Source organism: Oryza glaberrima, chromosome 2, assembly GCF_000147395.1.
Source record: "Oryza glaberrima chromosome 2, OglaRS2, whole genome shotgun sequence".
Classification (NCBI taxonomy): domain Eukaryota; kingdom Viridiplantae; phylum Streptophyta; class Magnoliopsida; order Poales; family Poaceae; genus Oryza; species Oryza glaberrima.
The window spans coordinates 24,127,475-24,147,645 of NC_068327.1; the positions used below are offsets into that span (position 1 = coordinate 24,127,475).

At 43.1% G+C, this 20,171-nt stretch overlaps 2 protein-coding genes across 10 annotated transcripts; both read right to left on the reverse strand.

Moving 5' to 3' along the window:
* Positions 1-245: 245 nt before the first annotated feature.
* On the reverse strand, positions 246-12,443 carry LOC127762292 (lysine--tRNA ligase, chloroplastic/mitochondrial). Of its 9 annotated transcripts, none has more exons than XR_008015496.1 (16): positions 12,125-12,443; positions 11,813-12,025; positions 10,430-10,541; positions 9,637-9,745; positions 9,035-9,092; positions 8,603-8,671; positions 6,752-6,859; positions 6,325-6,417; positions 6,015-6,119; positions 4,154-4,351; positions 3,262-3,356; positions 1,790-1,880; positions 946-1,119; positions 722-827; positions 524-603; positions 246-401 (listed from the first exon to the last, which is right to left on the reverse strand). XR_008015496.1 is itself a non-coding variant. In XM_052286738.1 (15 exons), the coding sequence occupies exons 1-14, from the start codon at positions 12,365-12,367 to the stop codon at positions 735-737; spliced, it is 1,761 nt and encodes a 586-aa protein (XP_052142698.1). In that variant the 5' UTR covers positions 12,368-12,443; the 3' UTR covers positions 246-603; positions 722-734. The 9 variants fall into 9 exon arrangements, 3 of the variants coding, with proteins under 3 accessions (XP_052142698.1, XP_052142696.1, XP_052142695.1); XR_008015494.1 differs by having other exon boundaries at positions 246-427; XR_008015497.1 differs by having other exon boundaries at positions 524-615.
* A 1,958-nt stretch (positions 12,444-14,401) lies between these two features.
* LOC127762291 (wall-associated receptor kinase 5-like) lies at positions 14,402-17,102 on the reverse strand. The gene is made up of 3 exons (XM_052286734.1): positions 16,182-17,102; positions 15,928-16,098; positions 14,402-15,846 (listed from the first exon to the last, which is right to left on the reverse strand). The coding sequence occupies exons 1-3, from the start codon at positions 17,083-17,085 to the stop codon at positions 14,639-14,641; spliced, it is 2,283 nt and encodes a 760-aa protein (XP_052142694.1). The 5' UTR covers positions 17,086-17,102; the 3' UTR covers positions 14,402-14,638.
* Positions 17,103-20,171: the final 3,069 nt, after the last annotated feature.

Sequence of the window (20,171 nt, forward strand, 5' to 3'; positions counted from 1 at the left end):
ATACGGATTTGACAGGATAAGGGAGGGCAGTGGATAGGGATCAGTGCAGCCACAATCGAAGAACGCAAAAAGGAACAGGCTCCGGCTCCATGGATGGACATCGTTGTTGCGTGCGCTACAGCACTAGTACAGTACTGTGGCGCAGTACTGTGGCTGGTGGTGCCTTCGGCGTATATGAGCAACAGGTTTGTATGATTGCATATGATCAGGACTGATGCAGGATAAGAGTGAGACGAGAGTCCGCGTACAAAAGCATGTGCTGCCGTCTTATTACCTTGGTAGAGCCCGCTCGTCGTTCCGAGGGAAGAACAGCTGCAGTTTTCGTCTCAAAAATAGGCGTATATTACAGCAGGCAGGACAGCCTTTAATAAATCCGTGCAATGTGCAAATACTTTATATCTCTGAAATGTAGCAAGAGTTCATTAGCCTGAAAGTGGGTGGAAAGTACAGATTTATATAGTATTCCTGAATGAAAAATGGCTGTTGGAAAATGGAAACCCAAAATGAAATTCATAATTGATACCTATTTTGACTATCTGGCTGGACTATTGACCCTCGCCTGTATCCACTCAAATTTTAGAAAGAGAGTAATGGTAGAGCTATCTGTAAAACAATCTAACAAAAATGATCGCATGTAAAATCTGCTTGAAATTAACAATACAAGCAAGGGTGCAGAGCACTTCTTCCACACCCCATGTGTTGCCTACTCTGTATCTCTTACCCGAGCAGAAGTGCTATTGTTGAATCTTTAGGACTGGAAAGGCAATAACATCCCTTATACTCGCCGAGTTGGTCAAAAGCATTACTAGTCGGTCGATTCCAAGGCCCTAAAAATTGATAATTCCAGATAAATTAGTCCACACAAACCACATACTGACATTTTTACTTTCAAGACTGATAGCAAGTTGAAAATACTGGTCTTTCAAGCCTTACTGTAGAACGTACCATTCCGGAAGCAGGTGGCATTCCGTACTCTAGGGAAGTCAGGAAGTCTTCATCTAAGGTAACTTCATACGAAAAATCATCTTCCTCGTGTTTACCCTCAGTAGATTTGACCTCCTTGGTCATTGCAGCACGCTTAGCATTGTGCTGCTTAATTTGATTTTCAAAACGACCCCTCTGCCACCAAAAGTAAAGTGGTCATTTTAAACTCTGTAAAGGCCAGATGATTCAAGACATGATAATACTCATGCATAATGATTTTTAGTTGTACAAATGATATGGATAAACATGTCGTGCCAACTAAGGATATAATAACCCTTTTCCCTCCCCAATTTTCTGGTAAGGTGAGCTCTTAGGGGGCATGTTTGAAAGCCCTTTTTAAGTGTACCATGGTGCTGCATTATCAGCCAACCTTCTGCATGTTAACCAGGTCTGGCCTCTGCATTTCAAGTTTATCAAACCCTCCAAATACAAGCTCAAAAGACAAAAGCAACGATGTAATAATACCACCAGATAATACATGCCACATTAATTCCTGACTGCAAATCAAGCATTTTTCAACCAGCCGGCTACTTTTTTAATCCAAGGTTTCCAAACTACTAAACACAAAGTGGCAGTGGTAAGTGCAACTGAAATTTTGGAAATACCAAGGTGCTTCGCAGTTTGAGCATAGCTCAAACATTGTATAGCACACAATATTTTCAAAGCTGACTGGTTAGTTGGTGTTGACGTATTCAAGTACTTGCACCTACTAATACCAAATTTGTAAGCTTTTGCCAGGCAATGCACAGGAAAATTGTACTACCAGAGATGGTTTACATGCATTAAGAAAACTAGGCAAATATACCTGATCAATTGGGTCTGTGAGCTCAGAAAATGCATTACCAATCTCACGACCACATATGAAAAGTTCAAATCGCTCGGTAAGACCAGCATACCTACAGCAAGAGAACATAATTATTATGATAAGTGCACAGTGATTGAAACTGAAGTATGCTCTGAATACCAAATAAGATATACAAATAATTCATAATCTTGAGGTAATCTGTTTTGAGTAACAGTATTTTGACAGCAATATGTAACAATGCATCCACCCAGAGAAAATATATGGAACTTTGATCAGAACAGCGGCATCACCAAATAATCCTTTTAAATATGATCTCAAAAGGTAAGTACGCAGTTGATATATGGACAATTTTAAGGGATATGTTTGAGAACAGATGGACCACATCTAGTTAAGGGATGTGCTTGGTTTGATGGTTGTCTACATACAGCCTACTGGCTTCAGTTTCTGAAAAGCACAAACTCACACTGGTATCAGGTTGAATCAGTAAAAAAACAGTAGGTAGTGACAATGGAAGGTCAGAGAGATTTGTTACATTCATGGGAACGGGGAAAAGTGATGATAACTTAAAAGAAGTCTTAGTTGTATCTGTTCTATCAAATTATATTTGTGTCTCCTGTGTAACAAATAATCACAGTAATCACGGTACTTTTTGCAGAAAATTCAGACGAAGCAGCTCGATTCCTGCATTCCAAATGGGCCTTGCTGACTGTGATGGTGAGACCTTTAGAAAAGAATCAAAGTTTAACTACCGTTAATTGAATAATTACTAGTCTACCCAGAAGCTAATTCTGCAAACTGTACATTCAATTTAATGGTTTTACTTGAGATTGGTTCACTTCATATTCAAAGCCCCAGGTGAGCACCGCCGACTGATACAAATGTAGTTCAGAGACTTGATATGTGTCAGTCTTATTTCTCGAGACTGGAAAAATATTTTTACAAGCACACTAACATGTAATCTACTTATCTCATACTGTAGTTTCTATTCATAAATATGTCTGAAGTAACAAAAACATAAGAATTTTTTTCCCAAGGAAAATTTCACTTTGGGCCACCTTTTATTACCGTTGTTTCGTTTTGGTCCACCCTTTAACCAATGTTTTCACTTTGGACCAGGTATTTTTACCATTGTAGCACTTCGGACCACCCTCAACTCTTTTATCCTTATACATCCAACTTGTCATATGCCAAAGAAATGATCTTACATATAGTTGTGAGAGTTCATTGATGAGTAGGAACCGACGTACTCGAGATTTTTCATATGCTTGAAAAGAGAGTTAGGGTGGTCCAAAGTGAAACAAAGGCAAGATTACCCGGTCCAAAGTGAAAACATTGGCTAAAGGGTGGTCCAAAGTGAAATGTCGGTAATAAAATGTGGCCCAAAGTGAAATATCAAAGCAAATGAACATTTACGCAATAGCAGTAATTCAAAACAGTGTCTGTTACCAAATTAATAATTATCTTGCAATTACCTCCTATGTGGTTTGGCCAATGGTGATATCTCAACTGGGTAGTCAAGAACAAATGTTGGCTGTACCAGACTTGATTCAACAACAGTCTCAAAGACCTGGCATACGATGGAAAATTATAAAATTGTTATTCTTCATGGCAAACAATTAGCTCAACCAGACTGGTAAAATCACTATAATATGCATGATATAGAGTGTTGTTAACGTGAATTGGAAAGTTTGCAGCTTCAGCAGGCCCAATATAAATCTGATTTCACTTATTTACCTACCATTACCAGCCTAGTATCCTACTTGAAAATGACGTTGTGTTTGAAATGTGGAAGTTCACTAAATTTCAAAGCCTTTAAACTTTGTTAGTAAACTCCTTTATCTATATGAATCCATAAACCAACAGTAGTATATTAGTTTAACTTCCAAGGTGTATAGTTATCACAATTATTTGAAACCTTGCAATTTCTGTTTACAACATCAGATTTTGAAAATGATGGTTACAAGGTCTGCTGGCTTACTGTAAGTAATCATGCCAATATTTTGCTTGTTAAAATGTGCCATATAGCTTCAGTTTGCATGATTCCAGCCAGAGCATCGGGCATTTATGCAATGCCAAAATTCTCAGCAAAAGCATCACACTTAGGATACTGCACACTTTATCAGAGTTTGGGTTCTTGAAAAACTTATTCTTTTGAGCCAACATTTGATCCCACCTGATACTGTTTTCGAGCGTTTGTTTCAAACCTACGTCTGGGGTTTGGTGATGATAAAAGGTGCCCTTGAAATGCTGAATGTCTAAAATGAACTCTCAAGTCCAAAACTTAAGGAAGACTTCTCCCTTACGGAAATTTTGAGGCAGCACCCGAGAAATAAATAATGTCATGGAAAATAACAGCTGAGATACCTCATTGAGAACATGTCCAACAGATGAACAAGCTTGCAATGAGATATTCTCATTGCTCTCTGTTTTGATCCCTCTTGCAGCATTTTTGGCGGATTCAAGATCTTCTCCAAAGCTATTAAAGTCAATTCCAGTTGCTTCTTTGACAAGAGAATGCATGGTTTCCCTCCTCCATGGTCTTTCAAGGGAGATTTCAGTTCCCTGTTTGGTATTAAACAACAATTGTTTATCAATGTGAAAAGACACGAGTAATACGTGAGTGTGTTCCAGGAAATTAGTTAGGGAAAAGGTAAACTATAGATCAAAAATCATATGCACACACGATCCTCATTCTTCATTTTGCTCCAGGATTTGCTTATGCACCATTTTGGTAATTTCTGAAAATTCGTTGATGGCACATAATTCAATGAAAAATTGAGAACATGCTTGTAGCAAGTGGTAAGTCCTCCAGTTGTGAGCCTACCAACCAGGGTTCAAACCCTGGTTCTCACCCATATAAAAAAAAAAGGCCCCTTGCTGTGTGTTCCCAAGTACAGGTTAAGACATGGCTTGTGGCAACTGGCAATGGATTACCTGTACGGGCAAGAGCCGGCTTTCGGGGCCATTTCTTGACCTTAAATGCAATGCCTTTGGGATGTCTCTCCCCTTGGGTCAGGTTTTTCAATGAAAAATACAATTGAACGGTTCCATGGACCTGGCATAACCTTCATCCTCCCAAACCACTCTCTAACATCTACTTCTCATTTTATCCCCTTCTATCTCCTGAGAGCAACACTACCACCTGTTTCTCTCTCCCCCTACTGCGTACTGCTATCATAGCCTCTACCATTTTTTGCTGCTGCTACTAGATCAGACCATGCCAACCTGGCAACCTTGATGCCACCAAATTCAGCCATTCCTGGCCTCACACCAACATGCGTGGTGATAACAGGAAACAAACAGCAACAAGCACACCAAGACAACTGCCAGCATGAAGACAGCGTTGTCATGGATTAGTGAGGAGGCACCATTGCCAGCCATTGGCACTGGCTGTGACCATAAGAAATGGCATCTGTAAGTACAAGCCAGGGCACAGGAGGTGTCTTCACCCCCTTCTTCCTTCCAATCGCCTTTGCTGTAGCGCTCTCCATTGCCACTCCAGGTCTGGAGGCCTCACACTGGGTTGACCTTACCGTGTACTCCTTGTCAGAGCAATTTCATTTAATATGAATAGATACCTCCTCGAGCATGCCACCTCTCACTTGTCAGTTGTAGTATACAAAGCACCATAAGTTGTTTGCGTACAGTACATGTACTTTGCAACATACTTGGGCTTGCAGGGGCTAAACATTGTACTATATTTTGTATTATACTGTATATTGTGTAGTAAATGAGAAGTAATACATTTGTTGTTGCTTGTACAACTCACCTCTAGAGTTGAAAACAATGAATACTTGAATAGTAGCTCAATCAAAATTCAATTAATCTAAAAGGAGAAAATGTTTTTGATGGGGCACTTTAATTTCTTTGATCAGACCTATGATTTCTAATGTCAATGGTTTTATTTTGGTACAAATTTCTAGAGAAATCTGCAATGCAGATTGTTTTAGGACCAGAAATGTTTTTTTTTCTGGCATGCCCAAGTGCCTATCTGCATATGGCTTCCAGACCAGGAAACACCAGTACGGAAGCAAGGTGTGGATAATTGTTATTGAGCTTGGAACAGATTCAGTACAAAAGAAAAATAATAGAAGCAACAAAGATGGCATGATTCTGCTCTGATATGTGTCCAGATGATCCAAATTAATAAGGCAAAAATGCATTGCAATATATATACTATATATTATAGTTACTAACTTACTATGGTAGACTTAAAGACTCATACCTGATAATCAACCCTAAGTTTGCCATGAGTAGCCATTGCACATCTAGTAACAATTTCTTCAGCCAAATTCATCATGCTTTCATAGTCTGAATAGGCTTCATACATCTAGCTTCCAAATACAAGGCAGTGAGTCAGACCTCACTTAGAGTAGAGCACATTATGCAAGAAAATGGAATAAACAGGAACATGGAAGATAAAACCACTAGGCTCAACCTACATGGTAAGAACAAAGCAAACATATGATATGCGGGTAAGAACAAAGCAAACATATGATATGCACGTATTGGTGAAAAAGACCTCAATTCTTTACCTCAATTGTGGTAAATTCAGGATTATGGCGAGTGGAAATGCCTTCATTCCGAAATATTCTCCCAATCTCATAAACTTTCTCAAGCCCTCCAACCTGCATTTTTTTTCAGTAGTACTAAATTTGTAAATAAATATAAAATAGCTAAACAGTATACAGTTCGCAAAAAATTATGTTATGGTAAGATTAACATGGCATAACAAGCATATGTGATACTTCCATTTCGATTAGTCAACATAGTAGTCAAATCTGATCCTTCTGTACTCACAGGAATCATATTCACTACTATGTTGACTAATTGGAATCATATTCACTACTATGTTGACTAATTGAAATGGAAGTATCACAGAAATGAATACAGATACAGAGCAGGTTAAGAAAAAAGAGATAGCTGCCAAACTGAAGAATAAAAACTGAATAGTAACCTCACCAGCATCCTTTTCAAATGCAGCTCTGTTGCAATCCTCAAGTAAAGATCTCTTTGCAGTGAGTTATGGTGGGTTATAAATGGTCTTGCTTCAGCACCACCTGCTGCTCCCTGTTTAGCCCGGTTGGAAAAAAAAAGGGGCAATTGTAAATTTACCACTACTTTGAATCGTTATTACAAAACTGCCACTAGAAAATTGCAAAAATGCCAATAAAACTGTCATTCGAGTGGCATCCTTGCAATATTGAAAAAACCAGTGGCAAATTTGCAAATGCCCCAAAAAAAAAAGGACCAGACGATATTAATGATGACCAATAACAGTCAAATAATACAAAACAAACACTGGGGCACTGGGCAAGTCCATTTTACCACCCCCCCCCCCCCACCCATGCTGATTAAAAAAAATGATTGCTAAGTCCATGTAAGCTTTAACCACAAAACCATGGTAATCTATCAAAAGTTCAAAACCAGATCAGATGACACCATGGCTTGATGCCACCCTGGTTTCCAATTCTAGTGACCTAGCATCTGAGGTGGTCTATGTGCTGAGTGCTAACTTGGTCACTAATGAGTCAATGAGTAAAAACATTTTGTATTTTCTACCTAATTCCCTTGTGCCAACCATGCTAAGCCAAGCAAGAGCACTGTTTACAAAATAAAAATGGCAGCAAAAAACATTTTGCGTGCAGTGACACATTTTCGCTTGCCTGAGCAAGCTTAAAGAACGGCACTCTTCCCTTGTGTTACACCGTGATTAGTGTTACCACCTGCCAAGATTAAAAAGCATCCAACAAAAACAATTTCACAATGATCCCTGCTACATTGTGCGTACATGTCCTTGGAATGTCTATGAATTAGACTATGTAAGTCTGAACTGAATTTAGAGAATCTTTAGATGTATTTGCTCTTATATGTAGGTTTTGCAAAGCTCAGATTTTGAGTATAACAGATTGGAGATATGTACTGTACAGAAGACTTGAAAGTTCAAAGTACGAAACATTGTAAGAATTGGACATGGTTGTATGTCCGTTTACACCCCAGCTCCTAGCTACGAAGCAGAAGAAAAATTTTAGAGAATACCACCAAGTAAACTAATTTATCTTTAGAGGACTTCAACGCTGCAGCAAACTTGCGGTAATCTCAGCCACATGGTTGTTTGTGATACCTCAGTTGGATAAGAGCTTCAAACACAAAATGTTGTCTTCAAAGAAAACTTAGCAATAGCACTAAAATCAAAGCTAATTGTCCATAAAAAGTAATAGGCCTAAAACTTTACCCAGCTAGCTTTTTCCTGAACAAAGGATAGAAAAAGAACAAACATGCCAAAACCACGTCAGCGGAGAAGCCTCGTTTTATGTTTGGAGGGTATATATATATTTTACCGCATATTTTGATATGTTGACATAACCTTAAGTTGAAAGAGGAAAACTAAAGTTTTGCACCCTGTTTACATATGTATCACGTTTTGGATCGATACACTCTCCAGCATGAACCCGTGACCTTTAGTATTGTATAAATATGTTATTGAAAAAATATTAAGTACATTATTACAGTATTATATAATATCAGAATATTTTTATGGCAAATCTAATGGTTTCAGTTACACATGATATTCCAAATACCATTTCATATATCGGTAGTTAAAAGTAAGGAAGATTTAGTAAAAAAATGTCATTGCGTCATACATTTTCAAACACAGAGCTACATACCATTAATCTATTCTGTCTATATGGTCCCAATTTCTACGTTAACTCTGCCTTGTTTCAGATTCCATGAGAAAAAGTGGATAATCCCAGCATTATCCTCTTACCAAGCCTAGCGATTAGCAATTTAAAGAATATGCCTAGAGCACACCTGTAGAACTGGCGTTTCAACTTCTATGAAGCCAAATGATTCCATTGTCTTGCGGATTTCAGATACAACCTAGGAAAAAAAACAGTTAAGACAAACTGAAATGTAGAGTTGGTGAATCACAAATTATGCAATCTCAATAACGAATAATAAATTGCCATCCCTAGCACTATTTATCAAAATGAGAGCTTTGTTGAAATAAGGGCATAGAATTTCCCATCCCACAATTTCCCTATTGCCTCCTGAACAGAAATGTTGTTCTGTACTGCATAAGATTTTACATAAATTTAAATCCCAAGTAAAATAATCATTTAAAGCCAAACATCATAGGCAAGTCGACTTTTCATAATTAATTACTATCTAGTCTAGTTCACAAATTTGTCTCAACCAAAACTAAAAGGTAATTCAGCTCCCTCATGCAGTCAAAATCGCTACCTTTGCTCTTGTTCGGAATACATCAGCAACCTCAGGATTTGCAATCATGTCAACATACCTATCATTGTACAAGTAAAGATAGTATATGTTAAATGTTGGAACAAAGGAATAGGAGTTTCTAGCTGATACTAAAACAATAGTATTAATACTCATAATAAGTGATTCGGATTTAATCAAGTACAAAATGCTTGTATGTAATTCTCAATTTAGACAGCATCCATCATGATCATGAAACACAGGGAATAACCAAATGAACGCAATAGATAAATATATAGAGAGAACCATTGATGGTTATAAGCCATAATAGGTGGTAACAAGGTGTGATTGGTAGTGAAAATATGCAAATACTAAAAACGACTGATACACTTCAGGTATATTCTAAGAGAAGATTTGCCACGCCTATACTCCGTGGGGTATGCCAGAGGTCCATAAAGCAGAATATTTAGCTATAAAATAATTAGAATAACAATAGAACTTCCAAAGCAGATTAATGGAACAAGAAACAGCCAAATAAAACATTCTGAGGTCCAAACTCATTATAGATGCACCGATTGTTCCTTTACTTGAAGAAAAAAATATATAAACACAAAATAAAAGCTAACCTTTGGCGATACCGCTTGTCCACATCAGTTAAGCCATGGTACTTATCAGGTAGTGGGAGTAAGGATTTTGTAAGGATTTCAAAGTTTTTCACGTAAACAGATAGTTCCCCTGCAGCAAAGTGCACCAAGTAAAATAAAATCATAAGCCACTAAAAGAACAATAGTAGATGCTGAATTAATAGCATTAAGATATAATGATTTATCACTAATTAACCATTATATTGATAATAGAATCGAAATAAATTAAGGCTTACATTGAGTAGCTTGAGCCTGAAAGTGACTAACTCAGCTTGTAATACTTGCAGGGTATAAAATACAAATCTTAGCCATTCATGGATAATTCTTCACAATTCTAATCCTATAATCGACCATGTCCCTAGCACCCAAGGACCAAGGTCCTTCATATTTTGTAGCATTCTATCATCTTTCTGATTTTCCGTTCTTTATTGACACTCCTTACCATTGATTTTCCTTTTCGAAACAGTAGTGTGCTGGTAACTTAGTTGAACAATAGTCAGATGAGTATGCTAGGAAAATGCTAGGAACTCACTTCAATTTACACAAAGAATGATTTTCAAATGGGGAGCCAAACACTGTGATGGTGATACAAGAGTCTGACTCGCAATTTTGATGTTTAAAATCATGAAGGCAAATAATCATAGAAGTCTACTTCTAACAATACTGTGCAATGCTGCAAACTTATGTCATATGCTGAAAAGCAGACTTCTAAGTGTCATCACATGACAGAATAGACAGTAGTAATGCACCAATAAAAGGATTTATTTTACCAAACCTTTTTCTGTCTTCTTTATGGAACCATTTGCACCTATTATATCACCAATATCAATAATTGTCTTCAGTTGTTCAAACTGTTCCTCAGTAAGGCTGTCTTTCTCACAGTAAAGCTACCAATTGACAAAAAGAAGTGTTAAAAATATAACAATGAACAAGAAATGTTTGTGAACAACTATAAAGAGATCAATGTAAGTTTCAATTGATAATAGTCACAAGAAATGCAAAAATAAACTTCATGGCATGATTTACAGCACTCTTTCATTCTTTATGTAAACAAGCCTAGCACCACTGGGAAGATCAAGACAACAAGTTCATCCGGAATAAGACAGCCTTGACTAACGGGTTTGGTGCCTTCCTCAGCTTGTACATAAAATTAGCTTGCAAACGTAACTATACCAATCAATGTATTCACGTAAACACAACGTATTCCCATATGGAGCAGCAGAAGTACTATGACCACTTGATGAATTTACATATGTAATTAAGAGCACTAAGCCCAATATTAAGTTGACCGTCCAAGCAAAACGCATACTAATTCAAACTGTAAGAATGGATTTTGATTGGAACGTGGTAAACTGGTAAGTGGTCAACAACATTCACATACATATATCCTAAGCTGAATTTGAAAATAGTCGGAATCAAGTGCAAATGTTTTGAACATCAATTCGACAATAATAAAACAACAAACCATCGTGATTGTTAAGTTTCAGGGTTCACCGGATCAAAAAAATGCTTCATACTCAAATATTATTTGATTTGTCAAACAATTAAAACATACTCACATCCATACATGCATGCTCAGTTTGTAGCTACTGTGCTATACTTATTTAGGTTGCTGGAAAAATAAAAGGTGTTATAGTTGTTTTATAGATCAAATTAAGGTTAGACAAAATAATGTTCCTATTCAACTGCCATATATCTCCCAGTAGTTTCATATTTTTGGAACACGGTAATATTCGTCTGCGACATAGACTAAAAGAAAAGCAGTTTGCCAAACGCTGAAATGTCTTGCCCCAAATGAGATTATCACAATCGACTGCAATACGAAACAGAACCTCAAGCTATTACAATCTAGATACTCCCTCCGTTTCACAATGTAAGACTTTCTAGCATTGCCCACATACATATATATATGTTAATGAATCTAAATACATACATATGTCTAGATTCATTAATATCTAAATGAATGTGGGCAATGCTAGAAAGTCTTACATTGTGAAACGGAGGAAGTAGAAGATAACACTAGTGGAATGGGAAAGCCACAACTACAATTATAAAACTTGGCACTAGAGTATTCTGGATAATATGTACTCGTATCTGATTTACAGCCCTACGTTCGATTTGCAAAACCACGCAACTAACTCATTTGAAAGGAACTAACCTGAATAGTCCCGGAATCGTCTCTTACGGTCATAAAAACAAGCTTTCCAAACGCTCTTCGGGCGACAATCCTCCCAGCAATGGACACCGCCACGTCCGCGCAGACCTCGCCATTCTCGAGATGGGTGTACCCATCCTGAAGCTCCTTGGTAGTGTGAGTCCTGTCCCACTTGTACGCGTACGGCTCGTAGCCCTTCCCTCTCAGCTCCTCAACCTAGCAAACCACATGGCACAAGCGATTGATCCCGATCAAACGGATAGCGGTATCGAACACAGATTGGGGGAGCAGGAAGGGATTGGCGAGGAGTAAAACCTTTTTGAGGCGAATGGCGCGGATGGATTCGCGGTCGGAGGTGGAGGAGGAGGACGAGGAGGCGCTTCGGCGGCGGCGGTCCTGAGGCGGGGGCGGGGGCGGCTTCGTGGTGGAGGCGGCGGCCGGGGAGCAGCAGCGGACGTGGGGGTGGAGGGGCCTCGCCGCTGGGGCGGCCTTGGCGGCGCGAGAGGCCGCGAAGCCGAGGAGATTGGAGGAAGCCCTCCACGCCCGCAGCGCCTCCATTCTTCCGCCCTGGGCGTCGCCGGGGGAGCGGATGGATTCGTTATCTTCGTGGGGGTTTTGGAGGAAGGCCGACCACCGTAGGATTTCTGATCTCTCTTTGGTCGCGCCGGTCACGGTTGTGTACAGTCATGTGCTCCTGTAGATTTCTGGCCCTGTTCGGGGGAATTGTACTCTTCAAAAACTAGCCGTAAAAATCTAGAGTAGCTGGTTTCTTACTTTTATTTTTTTATTCTATAATTACAACTTCTTAGAGCATCTGTACTATGTCATGCATGCATCGGTACTAAAGGTTGGACCCATGTGAGATATAGCACCTCGTAAGAACTGATGCAGTGTATAAAGTTGGCAAAGGTACTTATTATGGGCCCCACATAAGATTAAAATAAGATAAACAAAACACATCATCTCTCTCCTACATACAGGCCAAAGACACAATTTGTCTGACGCGTGGGCCCTGTCATATGCTCTTTCCAGTAGAGTCGGGTCCTATGACTAGTACCCAGCTCTTGCTTGAGACTGGCTAAAAAAACATATCACAGTGTGTGGATGCGGCTCTATCCTTTTCTCTCTCTTCTAGTGCCTCCTCTAAGTGCAACACTGCGTATGCTCTTAGAATCTGAGTGAAAATCTAAACTATTTAGACGAGTTTCTGGCAGCTGCAGCTTCCAGAAGAATCTTCAGCTGCTAGAAGTGTCCCTAAATGGACCCTTTATTTGTTTCGAATCAAAAAGACAAAGAAACTACATTTGTTTTCAAATTTTGAAAAGAATTGGGAGAGAAATTTGACTTTCTTTTCTATTTTTCCATAAAGTTTTAGAATCTTGCACTCAGTTTATATTATTAGACAAGCAACATGAAAAAAAACTTAAATCATATAGAAATATAGTATTCCCTCCGTCCCAGAATATAAAAAGTTTTAGAGTTGGACACGGTTATTAAGAAAGTAGGTAAAAGTGAGTAGGGGAGGGTTGTAATTGGATGAGTAGTGGAGGTAGGTGGGAAAAGTGAATGGTGGAGGCTTGTGATTGGTTGGGAAGAGAATGTTGGTGTAGAAGTTGTTATATTTTGGGACAAATCCTAAGGGCTAAAAGTTGTTATATTTCGGGACGGAGGGAGTATTATTTTAACTAGCAACTTCTCCCATGCAGTTATGTGTGGGTGATAGATTTTATATGTCTAAATGATTTTGATACATGTCTCTTAACTTATGTTTCCATACACATAATTGTGGTTGATAAACGACCGGTTTTTAACAAAAAATCAGATTAATATATCCAAAAGATAACTCTCGTTTTTTATTTTCACAGGTATAATTGTACTTAATCTAATTTTAATGTTTGAGGCTATTGAATTTTAGGCATATCTCCGATCATTCATCTTATTGAAAATATGTAATTATCATTTGTTTTATCATTAAAGTTACTTCATGCATAACTTATATTTCATTATATTTGCACAGCAAATTTAAACAAAGACGAATAATCAAACATATATCCAAATATCAATGGAACCAAACGTTAAAACCCAAAGGAAGTACTTTATATACAGTATATTTTAAAATATTTGATATACACCATTTAGCTTGTTATGTTTTCATTGGCACGATTATATTTGGGCTTTCATTCAATTTTCAGCCTTGAATCAAGATATGTGATTTTATTTGGACCATTTGCAAAAATAATTGACTGTGGTTTGCAACATCATGATATCGACGATGTATTTAGTTATAATAAAAAAAATCTAGTACAACTTAATTGCATGTAACCATATATATTTAGGTATAAGGAATTATGCCATTCAAATTTGCCTCAAAATATAAGGGGTTTTGCAATCCCAATACATCAATTTATTTCTCACTTACTAACTTTAATACTAGTATATTCTCTACCCGTCACTTTTTTACTTGTTCATTTCTCCACAATCACCTTTTATACTACTTTATTTTTCTAAACATCATATTTGTACCATGACTTGTCCTTTCGCCAATTCTTTCTTTTTTAAAAAATGACAATAATACTTTATATTACGGGACAAAGAAAGTATGTGATTGGACCATTCTTTAGCTTTAAACACCTACTTAAGTTTCGCTACTGCATTTTTAGATAACACTTCCTCAGTTCTCTCTACAAACTTGCAACCATGCAGAAATTCAGTGCTCATTGTTCTACGTGATTGAACATTTGAACCCCCATCGTTCTCGTTCTAAGTTAAAGTTGCCTAGTGGCTGAAAATCGCTGCAAGCCTGCAACTATCTCTCGCAAAAACGTGCAGTCAGCGTGGAGATCGGATCCCAATATACGCCGTATCACTGAAACTAATGTTTCTAGTGCTAGTGCTAAGTTCAATCTGATCAGAATCAGCAGCCATGCTCGGCGATCCACCGAGCAATGCCGCTAGCTCGCCGGAGTTGGGCTGCCCCCATGGGTGCAGCGACAGCTTCCCCAGCCTGTCGAGCTCCTCCGCGACCTCCCGCATCGACGGCCTCTTCTCGCCGGAGATCTCCAGGCACTGCTTCGCCAGCTCGGCGACCTGCTCGATCACCTCCATGCTCTGCTCGCCCTTGATCTGCGGGTCCAGGATCTCGCCGAGCCGGCCCTCCCCGACGGCCAGGAGGAACTGCGACGAGAGGTACTTCTCCTCCTCCAGCTCCTCCAGGTTGAGCGCCTTCCGGCAGGTGAGGAGCTCCAGCAGCACGACGCCGAAGCTGTACACGTCGCTCTTGTCGGTGAGCCTGCACGTCCGCATGTACTCCGGGTCGAGGTACCCGCAGGTGCCCTGCACGAACGTGACGAACTGCGCCGCGTCCGCCGGCGCCAGCGTCGACGCCCCGAAGTCGGACACCTTCGCCGCGTAGTCCTCGTCGAGCAGTATGTTGGACGTCTTGACGTCGCCGTGGATGATGGGCGGCGACGCCCACGAGTGCAGGTACGCCAGCGCCTCGGCGGCCTGGTGCGCGATCCTCACCCGCGCCGCGAACGGGATGCGCCGCGCCGACGCACCGCCCTCGCCGCCGTGGATGAGCCTGTACAGGGTGCCGTTGGGGATGTACTTGTACACCAGCATGGGGACCTCCACCTCGAGGCAGCAGCCGTAGAGCTTGACGATGTTGCGGTGGTTGATCTGGGACAGGATCAGCATCTCCTTGCCGAACTCCTTCTTCTGCCGCTCGGTGGCCAGCCGGCACCGCTTGATGGCGACCACGGCGCCGTTGTCCTTGGCGATGGTGCCCCTGTACACAGTGCCGTTCCCGCCCTTGCCGATCACGTTGCGCTCGTCGAACCGGTTCGTCGCCTGCTCCAGCTCCTCCTGGGTGAAGAGCGCGAACGACAGGCCCTGCCTCGACTTCATCTCCTCGAACAGCAGCAGCCCACCGTGCTGCCTGAAGTGCTCCCTCTTGATCTTTGCCAGCCTCCTCTTCGCGTGGATCATGTACACGCACGACGCGGTGACTATCAGTATCACAACCCCGCTGCTGATTCCTGCAGTAACACAATACTATATCAGTACCAGTACTCTGTTCTAGGCATTCTTCACAAGAACTTAAGAACATTGGAGATTACCAATGGCGATCTTCCATCCGAGCTGGGACTTGTTATCCCCGCATGTGCCGTTGTAAGCGTTGCCTATCGTCTTGTCAGGGCAAGTGCAGGTGAATCCTCCAGGAGTGTTGACACATGTGCCAGGAACGGAGCACGGGTACCTGAACCTGCTCTCGTCGCATTCGTTGATATCTGCAGAGGCAAGAAACCAAAATGGTTCATGGGCTGAACGGCATTGGCACACCGGAGCAACGGGCGGCCTATGTGGAGCTCACCTTGGCAGCCGTCGAGGAGGTAGGGGTTGCCGTCGTAGCCGGCGGAGCAGTTGCAGAGGTAGCCGCGGCCACGGCCGTACCTGGACTCGACGCACTCGCTGTTGGCGCTGACGCAGGCGTAGGCCGACGCGTTCCGCTTGGCCTCCTCGCACGTATTGTTCCCGATGGCCCAGTCGAGCACCAGCGGCAGCTGGCCGCCGTTGGACGCCATGAACTCGTCGGTGGTGACGTACGAGGCGCGGAAGTCGAACGCCGAGGCTTCGACCAGCACGGCGTAGCTGCAGCGGCTGAACCCGGCGATCGCCGACGTGTTGAACTTCTCCTCGAAGGAGACCTGGTACCCGTTGAGGCCGGCCGGGATGGCCGTCTGGCAGCACCCCACGCCGGCGCAGGAGCCGTTCTCCTTCTCCAGCCGGCCCGCGCCGGGGCACATGGCCATGCACCCGGTCATGTACCGGTCGGCGCCGGCGGTGCCGTTGGGCGAGAGGATGTAGGCGAGGGAGTTGCACCCGATGACGGTGAAGCGGTTGAGCGCGTCGTTGATGCGGAAGTTGGTGATGGACATGTCGTACCACCAGTTGCTCTGCCCGTTCATGGCGGACGTGCTGCCGTTGTAGCACCACGGGTTGATGGCGCTGTAGATGCGCAGCTGCCCGCGCCGCACCGACACGTCCACCACCTCGATCTCGTAGTTGTACACCCTCAGCCGCCCGTCCGCGCTGCGGTTGCAGCTCAGCACGAACGTCCAGTCCCCGGTCTCGAGGTGGCACCCGCTGCCGACGCCGAACGGGTACGGGATCTCCACGTCGCCGCACCGCCGCAGGCACGTCTCGCTCGGCTGCATCGCCGCCGCCTCCGCCGCCGAACGCGCCGACAGGGCAAGGATGATCAGTGGAAGAAGCATTTTTTTTGGCCGTTGGTGCAACTGTCCCGGACGAGTTAATCCGCGCTAATCGCGTTGCTTTATGCGAACTAATCGAGATTTGGACTTGAGTGAAACCAAAGCCGAGGTTTGAAGGGATCAAATGAAAAATATGTCCCCATTTGCACGCGTGCAGACACCGCGCCTAAACATGACACCGATGGGTGTGAAGTTTTTCAAAAGGGGCCTTAATCTGACACTATGTGTGATTTGTTGGCTGATGCAGGTACGTTGATCTTAAGGTTCAAGCTACAAGAGTGGGTCTCGAAAAGGATTGATCTCGATCTAGATACTCACTGCTTCAAAGAATTGTTTATTGTCCATTTCCCCTTTACGTATGAACAGAAGCCAGACATGTATTCCTAAAAGATTCTTAAACAGGAACAAGTAATGCTGCTACCGTAACACTGTTTGACAGATTCTTAAACAACGATACGAAATAATTCCGGCAATGATCTGGCTAGTCAGGGTCAGGTGCGGTTTCGAACTTTCGATGCCAAGCAAGACACAGCCGCACCTAATTATTCGTATGGACGAATTAATAGGAGGAGAATTGTTGTTTAGATACCGAACCACACTTAGCTAGTACACTAGATGGCACCAAGTGCGGAACAAAAATTCAGACAACTGACTGAAAGTGCCGTAAGATCGAATTCAACCTGTATTCTCACTGGCGGAGCTTGACTCGTTCTTACACCCGGTTGTTGGAGCTATGACCTAGCTTTGATAACAGTTGTTAGTGGGTTGAAATGGAACAGTCTCAAAGGGTACACATCGAACAGGATATATAGTAGCATTATTACTATCATGATACATTACACATGAGTTAGATTCAGAAATTGTTTAGTTATCGACACGGTTTAGGAAAACACTATCTGTAACCGTGTAAAATATGGAGTTCTCTGAATCTGCACGTAAGAGAACTGGAAAGATATGCACTTCTGCTTATAATATAAAAATACAGACGCCCAACAAACTCTGCAGTTATTTGGCCCTTTCTCCCATCCAGCCAATCGTAGAAGACAGGCAGTTGAAACCCTCAAACGGCACGTGTTCATGGAAACCAGGGTGTCAAATCGGAGTTCTTTGATTCTTTCAGGGGAGAACGGAGTTCACACCCCTGCACGTCACTGTATCAGCGTCGGATTCTCGAGCCCCAGCGAGAGCTTGACAATGTAAAATGTGTTTATCCGTTGTGCAAACGCCATCATAAACTATTGAAACTGTACTGACACGGCATTCGATTTAGCACATCTGCTCAGTATATTACCGAACAAAGACAGTTTCTTGAGCTGACATCCGACTATCCGAGCTCCGTCAGAGTGTGTCCGAGCGGTGTTTCGTAGGCTGTGACGTCCTCCCTTGTCCGATCTGTCGGTTTGTTGTCCAATCAGATGAACAACTTTGACAATGGAGCTGCGGTGCTCTGGATTTAGGTTAAAAATTTTTACTTTCACACTTTGACACGGGACTATGGGTGCTTAAAAAAATTTACCGATATATCCAGCAGTCCATGGAGGCAGGCGATGGCGGGTCTCGCGCCGACGGCAAGGCGAGAATACAAGGCGGAGGCCCGAGGTCCGAGGAGCTCTGCGCGCGGCGGAGACCGGTGAAGGAAGCCGGCACCGCCGGTAAGGATGTGTTTGATGGAGGGTTTTGGGTGGATAGAACATGGCGGCCCATTTTTTATAAGTGTTTGGTTGCTGGGCGAAAGTGGGATAGGGCAGCCCGGAGGAAAATATTCCGCCCAGATGCTGGATGGGGGGATCCGGCCGATTTGGCCGGATGCAGCCGCCCGAGGCTCGGGCGAGCCGGGCGAGCGACCAAAGGAGGGTCGCGTCACCCCTCTCCAAGCGAGAACGACGGCGACGCAGCGGCTGGTGCGTGCGGCGAGGGCAGCGACCAACGCGAGAGCCATGACGGCGGGAGGTGAGCTTGACGGCGGCGGGAAGAGGGGTCGACGGTGAGCCCGGAGGCGGCGGCAGCAAGAGGCGAGCTCGGCAGCGGCACGGGATGTGAGCTCGGCGGCGGCGGGAGGAGAGCGAGGCGGCCAAGGCGGAAGAGGGGGCGACGGCGAGCGGGAAGAGGGGTGACGGCGAGCCGGAGACGGCGGCGGCGAGCTCGGCGGTGACGGAAGGCGAGCTTGGCGGCCGACGCAGAAGAGGGGGCGACGGCGAGGCCGGAGGCGGCAGCGGCGGCAGGATGCGAGGGCGGCGGCGGCGAGCTCGGCATAGGCCCGGGATGCGAGCTTGGCGGTCGACGTAGAAGAGGGGGCGACAGCGAGAGGGAAGAGGGGCGACGGCGGCAAGAAGCGAGGGCGGCGGCGGCGTGCTTGGAGGCTTTCTCTTTTTTTTCCCCTTTTTTCTTTGTTATTTTTCTTTTTTGTCCTGTGTGGATTTGTAATAGTAGTGTGTGAGTATATATTTGATAGGGTATACTCACCACTCTCTAAGTGAGAGGTGACGACAGGTGCTCATCCACCCTACTCCCTCGTGGTGTTGGACCGAGTTTATAGGCCGCGCGGGGAAGCAATGGCCCAATGAAGCTTTCGGGTCCAGCATGGATGGGTCCAGATTGGATCGCGGCTGTCCAATTTGGGCTGCCTTTTCAGGCCCGTGAGGGGAAGAAACAGCCCGACTTCCCGGGGCGATGTGTCCACGGCCCAACTTGGATCTGCAAGCCAATCCACGGCCCAGACTGGATCCAATTCTCCATTGTTTTCATAGACCCTATTTGCTGGAGCAGGGCTGGGAGGGAGCTGTGAAAGTTGGTAATAGGAATAAGTCTACTTTGATTTCCTAATATGGGTTTAATTTGATTCGTATCCCTCCACCACAATACCAGAAATTTAGACCTCCCAACTGTTAAAACTAGTAAAAAAAAGGACTCCCTAGGTGATTTTAAAGGCAGTTTTCACTGATATGGCTCGTTGACCTAGTCCAACCGGCTAAATCAGCCTGTGGGTTAACATGTCAATGTGAGTATTTTTTTCCTCGCCCTCTTGGTTTCGTTCTCTCCTACAAAAACCAACAATTTTATGAAAGAAAAATTCAAAGGAAGCATGCAGG

Excerpts from the sequence above, each read along its gene's own strand:
- LOC127762292 (XM_052286738.1), bottom strand. The coding sequence starts at position 12,367 with ATGGAGGCGCTGCGGGCGTGGAGGGCTTCCTCCAATCTCCTCGGCTTC. Across the intron at positions 12,026-12,124 it reads GCGCCATTCGCCTCAAAAAG|GTTGAGGAGCTGAGAGGGAA; the intron begins GTTTTACTCCTC and ends GTGGTTTGCTAG. Across the intron at positions 9,093-9,636 it reads GACAAGCGGTATCGCCAAAG|GTATGTTGACATGATTGCAA; the intron begins GTTAGCTTTTAT and ends GTACAATGATAG.
- LOC127762291 (XM_052286734.1), bottom strand. The coding sequence starts at position 17,085 with ATGCTTCTTCCACTGATCATCCTTGCCCTGTCGGCGCGTTCGGCGGCG. Across the intron at positions 16,099-16,181 it reads CCTCCTCGACGGCTGCCAAG|ATATCAACGAATGCGACGAG; the intron begins GTGAGCTCCACA and ends TTGCCTCTGCAG. Across the intron at positions 15,847-15,927 it reads CGGATGGAAGATCGCCATTG|GAATCAGCAGCGGGGTTGTG; the intron begins GTAATCTCCAAT and ends GTGTTACTGCAG.